Consider the following 19979-nt stretch of genomic DNA (forward strand, 5'->3'; position numbering starts at 1 on the left):
TAAATTGAGGGTGACCTATGGTAGTGGGGACAGCTGGCAGCAGTGTAATGGTTAGCGCTATTGCCTCTGGTCACAGGTCACAGGTTTGAATCCCACCTCCAACTGTAGTACCCTTGAGTAAGGTACTTACCCTAAATTGCTCCAGTAAAATTACCCAGCTGTGTTAATGAGTAAATGTAAGCTTGTAATAACTACAAACTTAACATTGTAAGTCGCTTTGGCGAAAAGCGTGAGCTAAATGAATACATGTAAATGTACTGTGCTATGATGGTACTTTACCGCGGTGTAAGTGACTGTAATTCCGCTTATGACCAGGCGGTGGCAGCATTGCTGGCTTCAGGTGAAGCAGCAGGCGAAAGAAGAGCCGTGACTTTGTGACGTCACACGAACCCTTTCATTGACACTTTCGCTTTGTAGTCCAGTACAGCAATCGGAACACAAATGACTAACATACACTTACATTGTAGCAAACAATTGTGTCTTGCCAATGTGGATATTTGGAATATAGACATTCGGCAGTGTTTTAAGAGTAACTTCCATTTACTCAACTGTTAATTGTGATTTTAGTGTCGAAGGCCTAAATGGACAGAATCAATCAGTCAAAGGTTTATTTGTCAAATGCATAACAATACAGCGTACAGCAGTGCTGGCAAAAAAAAAAATGTCTTTTTCTGCAAGCTCGTGGGGGAGTAAGAGCATACATTAAGATTGCAATAAGTAATAACTGTAAAACATATGCAGAAAACAACACAACAGGAATTAGGTAACACTAATAAATATTAATTGAAACTATTTAACAAAAATCTATGTCACAAAAATCAGAAAGGCGCCAACACTGTATTGAGATTCTAAAGAAGCTGGAATTTTCTGGCCAGGCAAGTGCTGATAAAGACGCAGTACAAAATACACACACACACACACACACACACACACACACACACACACACACACACACACACACACACAGTCTGAACCGCTTGTCCCATATGGGGTCACAGGGAACCGGAGCCTACCCAGTAACACAGGGCGTAAGGCCAGAGGGGGAGGGGACACACCCAGGACAGGACGCCAGTCCATCGCAAGGCACCCCAAGCAGGACTCAAACCCCAGACCCACCGGACAGCAGGACAGCAGTCCAACCCACTGCACCACCGCACCCCCAACCAGCACAAAATAATCAATTGTAAATGTTACCCTGGCAGAAGATGCACATGGCTGCAATCCACCCTCATTTGTCAAAATGAGTCAGCGCTCCAGTCCCACAGCAGGAATGTCACCTTTTCTCCGCTGTGCAACTGCTCTTATTCCTAGAGAGCGGAGAGTCTTTCAAGTTCCCAACACATGAAATTCATCTACTCTACTTTGATTGCCCTCAAAACTGGAGCAGTTACGGCTGATGAGAAAAACGCGTGTGTGTCCGTCATGCGCTTTTCTGCATGTGAACTTCCACGGCATCAGAGGTTCAGTCATACAGTGTACCTGTGTGTGTGTGTGTGTGTGTGTGTGTGTGTGTCTGTCTTCTCTACACAGGGTATACCCCATACAGAGTCATACAGGTCATTCATTCATAACTGGGTGTGTGAGTCAGACACCAGGGTGGGGAAGGCTCAAAGAGCAGATGGTGGTGGTTTGTGGTTCAGGACTAAAACGACTAAAAGGACTAAAAGAACAAAAACGACTAAAATGACTAAAAAAGGATTAATTACCCAGATGAGTTCAAAGCTGCTGTGACTTGTTGTCTTTGGTTTGAGCACGAATGAGAACACAGTCTTACATAACATACTGTATGTATTTTGTGTGTGTGAAATTTTGCAGATGCTCATTAAAAGGAGTTCAATATGAAGGAGTGTTTTACTCTGCTGCACACATGCACCGACCGCCTGTAACCAGAAGCGCACCGATCCGGACAAAAGCGGCGCTAAATTATCATAGAATACTGTTCGGCATGAACTCACTTACCTTGTTTTACTCGCGTAACATGGTAAGAACCTGTGTTACCTGCCACATTGTGTGTTTCAACTAGGCATGCTGTACTTTTTCATTCTCATCATTTTTGCCTGTGGTTACACTACTGCTCATGTATCTGGGACTAAACAGTAGCAGCAGTGTCCAGTGGGGGGGGGGGTTATATTTGAATGAACTGGGGCTGGACCCCCCCACCCCCACCCCCACGTTTCTGTCACTTGACATGATTCTTATCCCTCCACAGGTGGGCTCTACGTACACACACACGCATCAGAATCAGAATCAGCTTTATTGGCCAGGTATACCTGAGCATTCAAAGAATTTGTTTCCAGATTAGAGCAAGCCTACAGTGCACTTTCACACATACAGGCTACACGAGGGACACATACTGGACTAGACATAGACTGATAGGAACATGATTAGAGGTAGCGAATGACAGTTAGCAATGCAGCAGACCAGAACACAATGAGCAAGCATTAGAAAAGAGTACGCATTGGCCTGTAACATAAAAGTGACATTATAGCCTAGCGCAGCGATTGTCACTTGGTTAGAGGACATATTATATTGCACCTGGCCCTGGGTATGATTTTGCACAAAGTAGGGAAAATACTTGAAATGACTGTTGTAGTGCAGAGTCTACTACATATTGCACACACACTGTTCGCTGTATTTGTAGGGGGAAACCTTGAATTAAATGCCACATTGCATTTCTTTACCCTGTTTTTTTTTCTTTCTTTTTTTTTTTTTATTTTTTACTGTGTCCAGGGACGCCTTTCAGTCGGGTTCGTACTGTCCTGCCTCTCGGCTCCGAATGGAAACACAAAGGAGACCCACCCACCATTAGTTAAATTCCAGCCTCCCTTCCTGGAACGGCTCTTTCCCGGAACAGTCCTGCGGCACGGTACGTTTCTCCACCTCCAACTGCATACACGTATACAGTAATATATGTATACATATATAAATATAGAGTTATAACTCTTTATTTTAATATACACCTTTGCTTTGCGAAAAACATGATTCATTTGTGCACTGTGTACTTCCCCTTTCGTCACAAATAACGCAGTTACTGAGCGGGTATGCGAATGTGTAGTGACTGCGTCGACACTGGTCTTATTTAGTAATTTTAAACTTGTGTTCAATTTTTGTGGCATTAGGTGCAGCGATGTTGCGCCGGGGGGGCGGGGGGGGGGGACGTGTCGCCGCGCGGCGTGTGTCCGTCTGGCCTCGCGACGCGACTCTCCGCCGCTGGGCGCCATTTTAGGGGGCAGCAGCGCGAGCGAGACGGGCGCGCGGCCGACTCGCCTCACCTCGTACTCCGCGCCAAAAAGCGCTGCGTTCACATTTACGTGGGCAGTAATTTTACACGTAGGTGTAAAATACACCTTCGTATATATATATTTTTTTTTTTAAATTGTTACAATAGCGTTACGCTAACGAGTTGTTTGTACTGAGGCATGGCCAGATGGCTGTTATAGGAAGTACAGTATGTTCAGCCATGGGCAGTGTGACAGGTGACCCTCCCCAAATACTTGACTTACTAGTCTTTGCTCACTTTATGTGGGAAAACTTTCACTTATTTGTCATAATATATATGTGCCTGCTTTGACTGTAAAGCCACAGTGTGTTTTAACAGGTAGTACGCTTTTAAGTTTGTTGGGAAAAACCTGTCTGTCATGAGTGTCATGATAAAGTAGGGTGGAGGTGAGCTCTTAACATTTTTGAATACAAGTTTTTCTTCTTCTTCACTGTGCAGAAACGTGTTACTGTTTCTGAAAGGCTCTGGTAAACAACACTTTTATGCAAAAATTTACAAAAACTTACAGTGTTAAGCCACTTAATATTATTTACCTGATTATATAACTGGGTAGTTTTACTAGAGCGATTTAGGGTAAGTACCTTGTTCAGGGGAACTGCCCAGAAGCAAGATTTGAACCTGTGACTTTGTGACTTGAAGGCTGCTATGCTATCCACTGCCAGCTGATACATTTTTCGGAATGTAATACTTATAGCGTGTTTTTCAGTGCACCCATGTCTATGTTATAGCTGTCCTCATTTTGTAACCGATTGTCTCTCCATGTTGCAGACAATGAGCTATCCAGGCTACCCCCCTCAGTCTGGTGGCTACCCCCAGCAGCCTGGCGGTTACCCCCCTCAGCCGGGAGGATACCCTCAACAACCAGGACCTTATCCGCCTCAGGGAGGAGGATATCCTCCTCAGCCGGGTGGCTACCCGCCCCAAGCTGGAGGTTTCCCCCCGCAGGCTGGAGGATACCCTCAAGGGGGCGGCTACCCACCCCAGCCGGGTGGCTACCCATCTCAGCCGGGTGGCTTCCCTCCCCAAGCGGGAGGATACCCCGCTCCAGGTGGAGGCTATCCGCCTCAGCCTGGTGGCTATCCGTCCATGCCTCCCGCAGGTAAGTCCTCAGGTGTGGTGTTTACCTGTTTGTGCAGCGGTGTTACAGAACCCAAAATGAGAAAGTGGATTTCTAATTTTTGCTATTACATTTATTCATTTAGCTGATGCTTTTCTCCAGAGCAATTTGCAGTGTTAAAGTATTTACAGTTGTTTACCCATTTAGACAAATGGGGATTTTTACTGCAGCACTTTAGAGTAAGTACCTTGCTCAAGGGTATTACAGCCAGAGGTGGGGATTGAACTTGAAACTTTTGGCTCTAAAGGCAGTAGCCCTAACCACTACACTATCAGCTGTCCTGTTAATAATCTGACATGTATATTACTACTTGACTTGTGTATGTATGTTTGCCTGGGAATGTGGGAAGCTGAAAGTTCTCCGGATTTGTACATTCACTACTTTATATTTATGTAACAGTGAGGTAAAATTGGTTGCCCAACTTGGCCACATACTTGTGGCAGCACATTAATGTGCTGGAGGCAAGTATAAACACACAAAATACATGCACTTACATTTTCATGATGTTACAGTGAAAAAAGTTTGGGTTTTTTTGCCCTTTATGCCTATATGGGAATATGCTGATCCACATTCAAGCCATTAAAAAAGTGTGTACAAATTTCAGTGCAGTATGATTTTCTTTTTTAGAACTTAACTTTCTTAGTAATTTTACTATTTAAAAAAAAAAAAATAAAATTTAAGGTTAAAACTCAAACTTTGTTAGAAGTATATATTTCTGCCAGGGTGTTGTGTGTTTTGTGTTCTAAGACCATTTGTGATTACATTATGTTTCTTTGTAGGAGGTAATGCTGGCTGGGGAGGAGGACCTGGCTTTGGAATGGTAAATGCTGATGTAAAATTAACTTACCAGTGTAAAGAACAGCAAACAAAACTTTGTTTCGTTCCACTGTATACAAGTTATATAGAGGAATGACAATAAAAACCCACTTGAACTTGAATTGCTGGTTTGACTGGAAACTGCTTTTGGTTTAATAGTAATGAAAACATTGTTTGGCTACCTTCATTTCATTAGTGTAACATGGTTAGACTTCATGCCATTTCACCATTACTCTTAAACACCAAGAATTGCATTATTCCAGCAGTTAGGATTACAGTGCATGTCTTTCATAAGTGTCTATACTGTGTGTACTATTCACCAGCCTGGAGGAGGTATGCCCTCTGGGATGGGCTACCCAGGTGGCCCAGCTCCAGGTCAGCCTATGCCAGGCTACCCAGGAGCTCCAGCACCCAACCCATCCATGCCAGGTTATGGGGGAGGGACACCTGGTGCTCCGATTGCACCAGCCATCAACGTACGTAAGACCAGAAAGTCCTGAGATTCTACTTAATTTGCCATTTCCACAGTGAAGCTTTGCTGTGTGCAATTCTGTGTTTTCCGTATTCATTATCAGCGTTTCACTTGCATAATGTTCAGCCGCACGCTGTTTTAACAGAGGGGATTCCGGGGTACAATCAGCGACTTTCCAGGGGCTGATCCACTGAAGGATGTAGAAATTCTCAGGAAGGCCATGAAAGGATTTGGTCAGTGACTGTATTTATTAAACTCAATTTTATACATTTGAACTGTGATGAATTTTAGGTCTTTTTTCGTGTCAGAATTTTGAATATGAACAGTGCTACAAAATCTGTTGTGTATGTCAAGTTACTTTTTTAACTAATAGGCACCGATGAACAAGCAATTATTAACCTTTTGGGAAGCCGCTCCAACAAGCAGCGTGTGCCCATGGTGAAGGCCTACAAAACAACTTATGGAAAGGTATAGCTGTATATCAAATTTTGAAGTTATAATGGATAAGAATGGTAATAGTTCATGAAAGCAGCTTTTGTTATGTAAGAATGTGCAGCATGTTTTTGAAAACCAGTTTGCATTTCTTTCTTATTTCTTATTTTTTTGTTTATGAAAACATCTCATCTGTATGTATAATTTATTCATCTTGTCTTTTTCTGTATCAAAAATCCTAAGCCATGTCTCTGATTTCTTACATTACAGGAAAACCACATTGTAATGGATTACAGTTTAGTGTACTTCACAGAAAATTGTAAACACACTTCTTACACATTCACATCCATGAATGGCATTTACCTGAAGCTACGCACTTCAGATGCATGTTTTTAAATATATCCAAACCCTGCTGCTCATAGTAAGGACACACACACACACACACACACAAACACACACATTGTCTGAACCGCTTGTCCCATACGGGGTCGCGGGAAACTGGAGCCTACCCGGCAACACAGGGCATAAGGCCGGAGGGGGAGGGGATACACCCAGGATGGGACGCCAGTATGTCGCAAGGCACCCCAAGCAGGACTCGAACCCCAGACCCACCGAAGAGCAGGACCCGGTCCAACCCACTGCGCCACCGCGCCCCCGCATAATACAGTATAAAAATTTTAAAAATCAAAATACTGCAACATTTCCCTCCACCGATCGATTTACCACATGTCGGTATCCACTTGTGCAATGTAGGATCATGAATGTGTAAATAGTAATGAATGACGTAATGGACAAACGAAAAACTTATATCATCCCTACAAACTCTTTTTTGCTTAACTTTCCAACCAAAACTGCACACACACCCACGCACATTAACCTATTGCTAAACACACCTTGTTAGTACTCAACATATGCGTCCTTTCCTCCAACTTCCATTTTAATTCATGTGTACACAGCCATTTCAAGTGCAGGCAAACTTTTTTTTTTTTTTAAACATAAGATTTGCATTCTTCGTTCCTCTTCACAGATGTGTAGAGTACACGTACAATACCAGCAAAATGTTTTAAGTACGCTTAAGTACTATGTTTTTTGCAGGTGTACAAATGCATTATATTAGTTAAAATTACCTGAAAACTTTATTTCACAGTGGGTGTGATAATAATTAAAATTGCTGCTTAAGTATTCACTGGACAGCTGCTCCAAAGTATAGGGACTGTCTTAAAACAGGATACAAGCTGTATGTAGCTATATAATAGTGTAATGCATCATAGATAAAGTGAGCAGAGTTTAGACAGAGGTGATATAATGCAAGGTGGAAAGTAGTATGTTACAAATTGAGACAGTAGCTAATATTGTCTGCATCTAAGTTTCTCTTTCTGCAAATGTAATGTACACATTGTATTTTCTGTGGAGAAAAGCATCTGCTAAATTAATACATGTAAATGTACTTTTACTGTGAAAAAGCACAGCTGGTGTCCAGGGTTCCTGTCATGAATGTTTTTCAGTGGATGTTTTTCCCTCTCTTAGGATTTAATTTCTGATCTAAAGTCAGAACTTTCAGGACATTTTGAGAACCTTGTCATTGCCATGCTCATGACACCCACGGAGTTTGATGTGCATGAACTCCGCGAAGCTATAAAGGTAAAGGGGGCATTTCATGATTCTTTTCCTGGGTTTTGCATAAATGCACTGATGCACAGGGAAGAGGGTACACACTGCAAACTACAGTATGTGATAAATTTCTACATTACACAATCACGTAGGGTCATAGCCTGTGATTGGGCGTAGTAGTGTGGAACTTCAGGGAAAACAAATGCCTCTGGACTTGTGAAACTGGATGTTCAAGTCTGATAAGTTTTTACTATGTGTCAGGTACTATAGGTAGTGCAAATAAGTACAGACAAAGATCCAGCCTCCATTGATATTTGTTTGTCAATTCAGGGTCACAGTGGTCCAGAGTCTATCCTGGCAGCATAGGGTTTGTAGCAGGGTATGCCTTGTTGTTGGCAGTCACACACACTCATTGACTCACAAATGCACACACTAAGGACAATGTAGATTCACCAGTGCCCCTGAAGCATATGTCTTTAGACTGTGGGAGGAAACAGGAGCACCAGGAATAAAACCAAGCAAACTCAACATAGACTGAAATGGATTTAAATCCACATGCAACCCCACACCCCAAGAGCAATCAGGCACCAGCATTATGCACTGTATTACTGTGCTATGCATTACAGATAAAGTTCCTGCTGAGAACTCTGTACAGTATAGGGTGTTTTTTTTTTTTTTTTTTTTCTGATAGGGAGCGGGTACAGATGAAGCATGCCTGATTGAGATCCTGGCCTCTCGTTCCAATGCGGAAATTCGGGAAATTAATCAACTTTACAAAAGTGGTGAGTTATCAGTGATGAGAAAGATTAGTTGGTTCTATGTGGCTTAATGTTTTTTTTTCTTGCTCAGGAGTTCATTTTTTGAATTTTCTAAAGCACTTAGATATGCTTCCAATACCATTTTATGTCCTTTTGTATAAATTCTGGTTGCTAGTATGATAGTAAGTTTTAAGGCTGGCTGCCCTGTGATACTGCTGTGGGTAGCCATTAGTGCATGCCTTTACATATAATGGTATAACAGCTCTATTGTAACCACTAGAGCATCACATGGTGGCCGCTCTTAAAACTTAAACTTACTAACTGTTCCACATATATTTTCTTATTGTGAAAGGTAAGGCAACATCTTTATTGATTATCATTAACACACAATGGTTAAATACTGTGGTGTAGGTTCTTAATGTTTCTTTTTTTCTTAACTACTGATATGATTATTATTGATTTTAAATGCATGTGTGTATATTAAGTTAAAAAAAAATAAGGTTAACAATCAACTAATATTTACTATAGGTAGTTATATTATCAGGATTTGGGCTGAAAGCAAATCCCATATGCCATGCATCATTTGCCTACATGTAACAACTTTTTATTTCAGAGCACAGGAAGTCACTGGAAGATGCCATCATTAGTGAAACTTCAGGTCACTTTCGCAGACTCCTGGTCTCACTTAGCCAGGTAATTACAGTGTTCACATTAAAAGTGCTAGGTGCCTTATAATCCCTGAAGTTTGTGTGCAACTCTGTCCTATGAGTTTTAATGTCATTACATCTGTGATGCTGCTGATTTTATAGCTCAAGTAGGACCGGCTAAGAAAATAAATATGTAAAGGTATAGCCTAGTCTTCCAGTGTTCAGGGTTTTGTCAGTTTTATGATTACTCATAGAAAACCAGTACAAATAGATTTCTGTAGAAAAAAAATACAAAAACTATACACACAGGTTTGTGTGTGTCTGTGTATGCATACCCAGATATTGTGCTGTTCACTTCTATGATGGAGGGAAATGTAAGAATAATCAGTTCTTCTACTCAGTTATTATACACAGATGATTTATATTGCAAGTCAAGTCATTAGAATAGCTTTAACCCAGCTACAGTGAGTTTGAATAGGGATTTGTCATTATTCTGTGCTTGGAAGAAGATTCAATGGCAGAATGCTGTGTGAACAGCTGACATCACAATTATCTGCTTCAACACAACAGCCTGATGAAGAAAGATGTATCAAAGGTTTGTTGGCAGTAATATGTTCCAGCAGCTTTGTCACAAGGCAGCAACCTCTTGGTTGTAGTCCCATTTTATGGGCAGCCATGGGTATTCACCAAATTACATGTAAAGAAACAGTGGAATCTATTGAAAAGACTGGTTTTACCTAGCATGCTATCTGTATGCCGGGTAGGCTCCTGTTCCCCGCAACCCCGTACGGGACAAGCGGTTCCGAAAATGTGTGTGTGTGTGCTCTCTGTATATTTTGCAGAGGATAGTGATGGAAAGCATGCAGTGAAATTAAGATGTTCTGCTGTAATGTATTTACTTAGTGTTGCTCATTTTTTCTTCTTTTCAGGGTAATCGAGATGAGAGGGAGACTGTGGACGTATCTCTAGCCAAACAGGACGCTCAGGTAAACAAGAGCTTCGCAGTATATGTAAAGCAAATTGAACATTGTAATGCAAAGTCTGAAATCTGAATGTGTCTGGTTTACAATGATTACACAGAATATGGTTAAAAATGTCTCTTCTTTTCCTTTGCATGAACATTATACATTATTGTCAGGACTCTTAATGAAGCAAATGTAGTTATAATATTTGACATTTACCTTTATTTGTTTAGTAGATGCTTTTCTCCAAAGCAACTACCAACGAACTCTATGCAGTGTGCCCACACACCTTATTCACTGTGTTGACTTATAGATACGCTACTTATAATGGGTCACTCATCCATACATCAGTGGAACACACTCTTTCTGTCACTCACACTCACACACTGTGGGTGAACCGGAACAGCGTGTCTTTGGACTGTGGGAGGAAACCCACACAGGGAGAGCATGCAAATTCCACACAGACTAAGCTGGAATCAAACTCATATCCTCTTGCACCACCCAGGCGCTATGAAACAGCAGCACTACTCGCTGTGCCACTGTGCTGCCCAGATTTTCATATGAATTTAATATATTCCAGTGATACAACAAGTGTGACCTGGAATGTTTGTTTTGTTTCTCTTTCACCCTTGAGAGTATTGACCTTGACTTACTTGTGATTGTAGACTTTGTTTTCTAATTTTTGTTGTCAGAGTCTTTATGCTGCTGGGGAGCACAAACTGGGAACTGATGAGTCCCAGTTCAATGCTATCCTGTGTGCTAGAAGCAAACCACACCTCAGAGCAGGTAATTTCTTTTTTCCCAAATGCTGTCTCCCTAGATTGTCCTTGTGGGTGGACATTACATTTAATATAACCAGGATAAGATGTTACATTTCCTGTGCTTATTCCAAGGGCTGTATGCTGTCAACCTCACCCATTGCACATGCAGCCCCAGAGAAACTGTTTCATAAAAGGAAAGATAATGTGCCTGTTTATGTACAGGAAATCCTAGGGAAAGTCTTTGTTCTCTGTTGATTTGCAATTACTATATCATCTCTGTGTATTTGAAGCCTTTCAGCATATGTCTGCTGGCCTCTGTGTAAGTGCTCCTTGTACTTCTCATCTCCAGTTTTCCATGAGTACCAGCAGATGTGTGGAAAGGACATTGAGAAGAGTATCTGCAGAGAGATGTCTGGTGATTTAGAGAGTGGCATGTTGGCTGTGGGTAAGCACTTCACCTTGGCTATGCTCTTCTTATCCCCTCATGGATGACCTGAACCATTTTTTATTTTCCTACCTTAACCTCAGTGTGTTAACGTTGGCTTTTTCAACATTTAACCTGTGTATGCCACTTCAGTTTTCGCAGATAATGAGGGTGGCTATTAATTATACCTGAAATGTAGTTTCAAATTAATGTTGCAAAGTATTTGACAATGTAATGTACATAGTTAATTGACTAACATTCTAAACTTTAATGTAACTTTTTGAATTTTTTCTCCCCAAATGCTGTCATTATTCAGAGTAATGGTAATGTTTTTGTTGGCTGGTGTTGTTCTTCCTCCTTTCTTCATTAGACAAGTGTTTATATTTTGCCCCTTTACGTGGTCATGAGCTCAGAACATGCAGCATATGACTGAGTTTTTCACTTGTTACCACCATGCATGCCTGTCTCTCATCTCTCTCATTCTGTTTAAAACTTAAATCTAATGTCTGTAGAGTGCAGAAGTGTGTCTCTTCCTTATAATTCAGATGTTCTCAAATGTTACTTGCCTATCTGCTAATCTGTCGGTGATTATATATTGACACTTTGCTCAAAACAAATGTAACACATTTACAGCTATAAAGAAACAGTTTCCTGCCTGACTTCTGTCTAATTCATGTCCAACATCGGAGCCCCCATTTCTTTTTTTTTCCTTTGTACTTATTTGTTCAATTTGAAAAATTGAATCCCTCTAAATAGTAAGATGGAAAGTTCAGTTTTAAGCCTGCAATGCTGTCTGGTTATGTTTTCCAGTGAAATGCATCAAGAACACTCCTGTCTACTTTGCTGAGAGGCTTCACAAGGCCATGAAGGTAAAAAGACACACTTGTCATTTATAGTAAAATTATTGTCTTTGATGACAATTATGGCCTAGAAGTGTCAGCATTATCAAAGGCAGTTATTTAGTTCAGCACCTTTGGCAGTATGCATGGTAACCCTGAGCTCTTACACTATGAAAATACCTGCTTTTTGCTCTTAGGGAGCCGGCACAAAGGACCGAGCTCTGATCCGGATTATGGTGTCCCGCTCAGAAGTTGACATGTTGGACATCCGTCAGGAGTATGCGCGCAACTATGGGAAGTCGCTGTATACCGACATTTCTGTGAGTCCTTTTCCTCTATGCCATGTTGCTTCACAACCTGTGTCGTTCTTTAGTGAATTAAACAATGGTATGATTAATACTTAATTGTATACTCATTTTTAAAATAGGGCTTTACATATTTTTGTTTGTAATTGACATTTTATTTTTTGTAAAAGTTCATTTATATTGGGGTGGCACAATGAGTAGTGCTGCTGCCTCACAACGCATGGGTGGTGTGAGAGCACGTGGGTTCTCTAAATGAATACATGAAATGGTTAAATGAATACATGTAAATGTAAGAGGGTTCAATCCTGTTCCGTCTGTGTGGCGTTTGCTTGTTGTCCCCACTTCTGCCTGAGTTTCCTCTTAGTGCTCCGGTTTCTTCCCACATCCAAGGATGTGCAGTTGAGGTGAACTGGTGATGCTAAATTGCCCTTTATTAAAATGTACATGCATCTTTGTCATTAATTAGTGTCCTCATCCAAGTGCAGTGTTGTACTTAAATAGAATTTTGAAATGTAACACTAAGTTTTCCTTCTTTTTATGATTTGATAGGGGGATACATCTGGCGATTACAGGAAGCTGCTGTTGAAGTTGTGTGGTGGAAACGACTGAAGTCACGAATATATGATAGAAAAATTCATTCTGTATAAGAAGTATACCAATTCACAGTACTACTTATATAGTGTGTGTCATTGCATGTTTGTTTTTTTTTTTTTTTTTTAATGGTGGTCTACCTTTTTTGGCTACTTTTTAAAAAATCATTTGCAGAAATGCATACTAAAAAGCATATTGATTTCTCACAGATATTCTGAACTAATCTGAAGTACATAAACCATGTGAAATGTCATTTGTTGTACTAATTTTTTATCTATACAGGTATATTTGTTCAAGTCAGCAGAGTATGTGTAATTTTGAAACATGTATAGGGTTATATCCAAATTGAATTAGCATTTCAATATCAGCAGTGCTAAGATTTATCACATAATTAATTAAGCTATGCAATTGTGTTTACATATTCCTAACAGATATATTGTAAAAGTAGAGGTATTTACCTGAAAGTCTTTATGGCTTGTTTTGCAGTAAGGAATAAATGTCATGGCATTCCTGCAGTAGTTTCTCTTTCTGTTTTCAGTCTTTAATCTGTGAATGTATGTTTAGGAGTAAACATGCTTTACTGATGTGTTCATTGTGTTTTGCATTATGATTTCAAAGACATTCAGCAGTGTTGAACAAACCAGCTATAGAGGGAACCCTTGTAGTATGGTACAAAAACGACTGCATGAAATGCTGTGATTTACTGCTCTGCTGCTCATCATTGAAATGTGTGAAGGAAGCTGAGTAATCAGTTTCCAGTGTGACACGTTTTGAGAAGTTTTTTTTTTTTTTTTTTTTTTTTTTTTTGTGAGAATATTTTCTTAGAATAATTTTACATCAGTGAAAGGTGAGGTTTTGCTCTTAATCTGAATGCAAGATCAAGTTAATGAACAATGAAAACATTTTTATAGTCTTTTTGATCACTGCAGTACAGAATGGACAACAGATTTGCTTTTTTTTTTTTTTTTGGTGATGAGAGGTAGGTTGCCATTGCACATATTGGCAGGCCCATTACTGTGGAATTGAGTTTTTCCTCATTGTCATGTTTTAGCCAGTTTGGTAGTGCTAAAGGACACCAACTTGTCACCTGAAGGTTGCAGATTTAAGTCTCACGAGATTCTCTACTGTAGTACTCAAGCACAATGGGCATAACTTGAAATGTGAAGGCAGCAGGCAGCATTGGAGCTGCTGTCTTCCACTGGAATCCCACCTCCTGCTGCAGGACCCTTGATCATAGTACATCACCCTGAAATTCTCCATTTACAGTATAGTTATCCTGCTGTAAATAGATAAATCACTAAGTAGTTTTAATGTTGTCAACAAGTCACTTTGAAGACAGCCATAAGCTAAATAGATCATTGTAAATTCAGATGCACTCAACATAAAATTTGTGAGCCGCTTGTAGAACTATAATGTAAAAAATTTCTCTTAAACGGTTAAATTGTTAAAAAGATACAGCTGTGTTTCCCACTGGCAGTAAGTTGACATTGCTGCCAGTAGGGGGCAGTTGGACACCATTTGATAATAAAGTACCTTAGTCTCTACCTGTAAAAACACCTTCAGTTATAGAAAGCAGAGTAACGCTCCCCCACTGAAAAAATGTATTTTATTCTTTGAAAGACTACCTGCTCCAATGTGTAATGTAGATTTTTTTTCATTTGCTCAAAGCCAACATCTCATTCACAGCTATTCAATATTTTTTGAGAAATTGATTATTTCTGCAACGGGGGGTGCGGTGGCGCAGTGGGTTGGACCGGGCCCTGCTCTCCAGTGGGTCTGGGGTTCGAGTACCACTTGGGGTGCCTTGCGACGGACCGGCATCCCGTCCTGGGTGTGTCCCCTCCCCCTCCGGCCTTACGCCCTGTTATTGCCGGGTAGGCTCCGGTTCCCCGCGACCCCGTCTGGGACAAGCGGTTCTGAAAGTGTGTGTGTGTGTGTGTGTGTGTGTGTGTGTGTGATTATTTCTGCATTAAGGGCACATAAATTAAATGTGGTCTTTTTATTTCATGTGATTCTTAGTTGTAGCTGCAAATAGGTATGTTATTAGTAACAAGTTGGTACACCAGCTGTGGCCAAAGTGTAGTAAAGTGTATAGAGACTTTAGTGGTTTGCAGTCATCTATGATAGTCCATGGTTTTCAGCCGGGGTTGTTTTTGCCACGTGGCCCATGTCTGAGAGCAGCACTGAAAGGGATGCGTGTCGTTTTTCAGTACAGATCCCTCTTACGCCACGCCTGCTTATTGACACATCGCTTCCTCTTGACTTGGATGGTACCCGATGAAGTAAACCACAAGAGGCCTTCGTGCTCCTGAACTACCGAAAATGTGGACGCTGCAGCAAAAGACACACAGCAGGTAAACGAGCCTATTGACATAAAATGACACCGCTTGTAACGAAACGTGTGTCTGTGCTGTGCATCATCTTGTACTGGGATGGAGTGGGTCAGAGAGCGTTATCCTGACTGAATCCATGCAACCCAGTGTTTCCAGTGATTAAAACCATAAAGCTACATGGAGCGGGAGTATTTTCAGCATCTACCAGTTGTGGTCAGACCACTTTAATGTCCAAGAGCGGCGAATGAGCCCCCGGGACACAGCAGGCCTGGACAGGGGAAGTGCTCACGTTCAGCCCTAAAGCGGCTCGTGCTATAAATCTCTGAAAGCCTTTGCCTCCCTTCTCAGGTCTCTGTCAGGCTGCCTTGCAGGAGGCCACCGTCTTGTCCAGGGGCTGTTTGTTTACGTCAACACTGATTGTTGCCACAAATTCCCGCCACTGGGATCTGACCCACACTCCCCCCAACACGACTTTGATGACCTGGAACTGGACAAGGGCGATGTCTGTACGACACCGCCATGGGTGGACCACATGCTCCGCTGTGCATCCCCACGTCTGCGTGCACACACACACGTGCTCTACCCCATAGCCACATGTGACATGAATTGCTCTTGTCAGATTGGCTGGCTTTCCATGTCTGCTGGTTTCCCCTCGTGGGGTCCGTTTTTTCGCTCATCCTTTATTATCAAAGCTTTTCAGTGGCATCGTCCCTCCTGCTATTGGCTCCATTCCATTTACAGCAAAGTCATGTTTCGGGTTTCAGTGAAAAAAAATCTGCTTTTCAAAGAAAGACAACACCAGGTTAGTCTTTGCATTTCGACACGTGGCCGTGATCATGGATGAGGTGTGTCATTTATTCCCAGAAGAAGGCTAATTGTAATTTCTCAAGCACCTTTACTGAATATAGTGGTCAGTGTAATAATCTGTGGCTTTATACCCTAATTTCACCCTTTGCATAACACCATGGTGATTATATTCCATTTACAGCATCCAGTGATCATATTAACTACCAATTTTCTGCAGCACTGAGGTCAGCCTAAAGGGTAAAGTTCATTGATGTGTGTGACGTGTTGCTGCTACTCCTGTGCTGTTACACAGTAGGGATGTACAGTATTAGTTATGCGCAGATATATTACAACTGGATTGGTCTGTTAATTCAGTGAAAAATGTGTTAATTACTGTTACGTTTGGAAGATTTTCAAACTAATGTAAACTAAAGCTGGCTGGGATGTTTCTAAGGGATATCTGCATTTTCCCAAATGATGATTCAGTCCTTTCCAGCAATATGTTGGAACATCTACAATTAATTTAGATGCCTACATATAACCAGAATTGATTAATGTTTTTTTTTTTCTCGTAAATTAATTGCTTGCCTGTCTGCTTTTCAGATTTGACTGTCAGCGCACATATCCCCAAAAATGCTTTAAGGGCTGATCCAAATTGTGTATTTTGCATTTCAAAGTCACCTGCATGCCTTTTCACATTTATTTTATTCCGTTTTGACAAGGCCTGATTAAAACCCGATCACTGTGGCATGACAGCCTGACCTTGGAGGTGTGATGTGCAGCCGTCACAGGTACAAAGAAGAGAGTCTTACATAAGTGGCTCACTTTGCTCACATCTCCTGCTTTCCCATCTGGGCTGGAGTGTAAAGAGCTCTTCCTCAGCTCACTGACACACTGTCAGATGTGCTCAATCCTAAAAAAAAAAAAAAAAAAAAAAACATTTTTTTTCCTATGAAAGGCAACAGGAGAAATGTACTCTCCCAAAGATTCTGTGGGGCAGCAGCCTGTATAAGCTATAGGTTACTGGTTCAAGCCCCGTCCCCTGATACAGTGGTAGGACCCTTGAACAAAGTACGTACTCGGAAATACCCAGCTCCATATATGAAGTAAATGGTATAAGTTGCTTTGACTAAAAGTACTGGCTCAGCAATGAATTAATAATAACATCACTGCGAGGAGCAGACAGATCTTGCTGTCGTTTTCTCCTGGTGATGTTGATGCTGGAGAGATTACTTCCGGCTGGATGTTACGGTGGGTGGGAGGGTGCTGGTGCTGCTCACATTGTCCCAGTGTTGCAATGATCATTACTGTAATAGCGATACATTGGAATCTCACAGCAGTCTGCAGCTAAATGAATTTCTGATCTTTCTTTTCATTACTATTCACCTGAGAGGGGAATAACTACACACACGCAGACTGACATGCTGAACGTAAGTGTTTGGTCACCTGACTCACCTGCTCTGGAGCCAGAGGAGGCCACTAGGCATATTAGCATCCCTCAGGTAACATGCATATATAGACAGTCATCCTACGGTTCAGTCGTATGGAGCAGTCTGTAAATTTACATACGGTGCTGCTTGAAAGTATGTGAACTCTATTGAAATGGTCTTTGTTCTTGTACAGAATATTAAAATAAATTGATAAAATCTCAGTCTTCGATCTTAAACTTATAAAGTGAATAAATGACTATGATTTACACACCTGATTCTACTCACTTCCGTGGTTCAGCTTGGGCTTCACTCATTTGTACACTTGAACTACTTGTGTGTTTCTACTACACACAGAATTTCCTCGAAAGCAACACATGGAATTGGTCGTTACACAAATATTGTGTCACACGAGAAACACTCACTGTCATTAAATAGCATGTCATAGTAAAACTAAAGGACACAAAAGGCTTCACACTCGTTCAAACATCTGTTCAGCAAGGATGGCAGATGCTACAGAATATCAAACCTCATCGAACATCGAAGTTAAACTGCAGGTACGTGTTCTATTTCTCAGGGTGTGCAAGCATGGAATCCAAGCTTATTAATTTACATTTTGTACAAATTTCACATGTCCTTTGTATGTGCAGTACTTGTATGTGCAGTACTGTGTTTGTACTCGGTACTTTGTTCTCCTCTAGACTCTGTTCTCCCCATCCCGCTATTCCACATGTGCTTGATTCCTCCACTTTCTCCTGCCCAGCACTTAAAAGAGGTAAAGCACCTGTTGTGCCTTAGCATCTCACAGAATTTCAGCTTGATGTTTATAAACATGATTTCATTAAAAGGTTGATGAAAGAATCGTTTGATTTTCAATTTCTCTGCTGTAAAAAAGAAATATTAACAAATTTGTTTGTCTACTCGCTTGCAGGACCCTGGATGAAGGTACTGATCCTGTAGTCATGTAGTGCCCCAGTTAAAAAAAAAAAAAAAAAAAAAAAAGTTGTGTCAATGGGTAAAATCACTGCACGGTCCTTAACGTTGTACTTTGTTTCGGAGAAGATTGTTAGCTAAAGGAACAAACAACCCAAACATCTACTGTCTTTGTGTCACTGTAACATTTGAAAGTTACAGCCAAGAGGCTGAAACCACTGGTGTGCTGCTGAGAGCTCATGTCGTGAGTCGTATTCCACCATTTTCACTATTATTGCACGTCATTTTCACCTAGAAGCCGTGTTGTGTAGTAGAAAGGACCAGGAAGCTGCTCAGTGGGCTCTGAGGTACAGAGAAGCCTGGGGGGGTGGTGGCAGCACAATGACCGATCGATTCCTTCATCCAAAGACCAGAACCAACAGAAAGAGTGCCAAGGGCCTTCTTCACGTTTCCTGAGGTGTGCTGGTCAGTGTTGCAGGTGTCCACAAAGGAAGGTTGCTGGAGACAGAGGTGGTGAAACATACATGGAACGGGACCATCACAGTGAGTGTGTTTCTTTATTCCTAGCTGGAAGACAGGGGCAAATGCACAGGAACCGGTCAAGTGGAAGTGCCTGGATGCAGAACCTGATGAATGGTGAACGGCGGTCTGCATTGTGGCTCGCTCTCCAGGCGTTTCCTAACGTGGGTTTGCAGGAGGCCTCCTTGCGTCCCTACGCTTCTGCTGGCCTTTACATCAAAACTTCAAAAGGTCATGTTTGGTTGCCATGACTCGAAGCCCTCATAACCTTTCCAGACACACAAAGGTAATGTAAAAACTAAGGACTCAGTGATGAATGTTTCATGAAATCCCATAAAACTGAAGCAATGGATGCTGAGGCCTGAGTTCTCATGAAGTTTGTATGTTTTGTGATTCATGCCAAGGTGGTTTTGACCCAGTGTCTCCAACAAATGAGGAGTTAATTTACATCAACTGTTTTTGTACCTTCTAACATCGGCTGAAACGTTAATTTTCATACTCGTTCAGTCACTCATGCACTCATCTTCCATAACCGCTTGTCCCGGTCAGGGTCGCGGTGGTCCGGAGCCTATCCCCGAATCAGCAGGCGCAGGGCTGAGGGGGTAAAGTCTGAATGGAATGCCAGTCCATCACAATGTATTTATTTTTTATAGACAAATAAATTAATGACAGACACAAGCATAATACTTTCACAGAAGTAAGTTTACAAATATTATACTTAAATAAGGGTGAAGTATATAGATTGTTTTAATGAAGTTAAGGGGAAACTCATAATTCAAGTATTGTACATTTCCCACTGATCAGTTTTTACAGTGTTCTTTAGTTTAATACATTTATAAATATATTGAGCAGTTAAAATGTAAGTATTTAGCTCTTCCGTCAATGGTACAAAAATTATTACCTTACTGGAAATAGGTGCCTATGGGGTATACAGTCCTGTCAAGGATGTTCCAGGATCATAAATCA

General features: G+C 41.3%; 1 protein-coding gene across 1 annotated transcript; it reads left to right on the plus strand.

Moving 5' to 3' along the window:
- The first annotated feature begins 2768 nt into the window (after positions 1-2768).
- anxa11b (annexin A11b) lies at positions 2769-13599 on the plus strand. Its single transcript, XM_018761336.2, has 15 exons — positions 2769-2866; positions 4049-4379; positions 5177-5217; positions 5537-5689; positions 5831-5918; positions 6059-6153; positions 7645-7758; positions 8420-8510; positions 9100-9179; positions 10063-10119; positions 10788-10881; positions 11206-11301; positions 12091-12149; positions 12317-12439; positions 12974-13599. The coding sequence occupies exons 2-15, from the start codon at positions 4052-4054 to the stop codon at positions 13031-13033; spliced, it is 1479 nt and encodes a 492-aa protein (XP_018616852.2). The 5' UTR covers positions 2769-2866; positions 4049-4051; the 3' UTR covers positions 13034-13599.
- The last annotated feature ends 6380 nt before the right edge of the window (positions 13600-19979 follow it).

Source organism: Scleropages formosus, chromosome 24, assembly GCF_900964775.1.
Source record: "Scleropages formosus chromosome 24, fSclFor1.1, whole genome shotgun sequence".
NCBI lineage: Eukaryota > Metazoa > Chordata > Actinopteri > Osteoglossiformes > Osteoglossidae > Scleropages > Scleropages formosus.

Coding starts and splice junctions, on each gene's coding strand:
- anxa11b (XM_018761336.2), top strand. CDS start 4,052: ATGAGCTATCCAGGCTACCCCCCTCAGTCTGGTGGCTACCCCCAGCAG. Junction 7,759..8,419: donor AACTCCGCGAAGCTATAAAG/GTAAAGGGGGCA, acceptor TTTTTCTGATAG/GGAGCGGGTACAGATGAAGC. Junction 8,511..9,099: donor TAATCAACTTTACAAAAGTG/GTGAGTTATCAG, acceptor TTTTTATTTCAG/AGCACAGGAAGTCACTGGAA.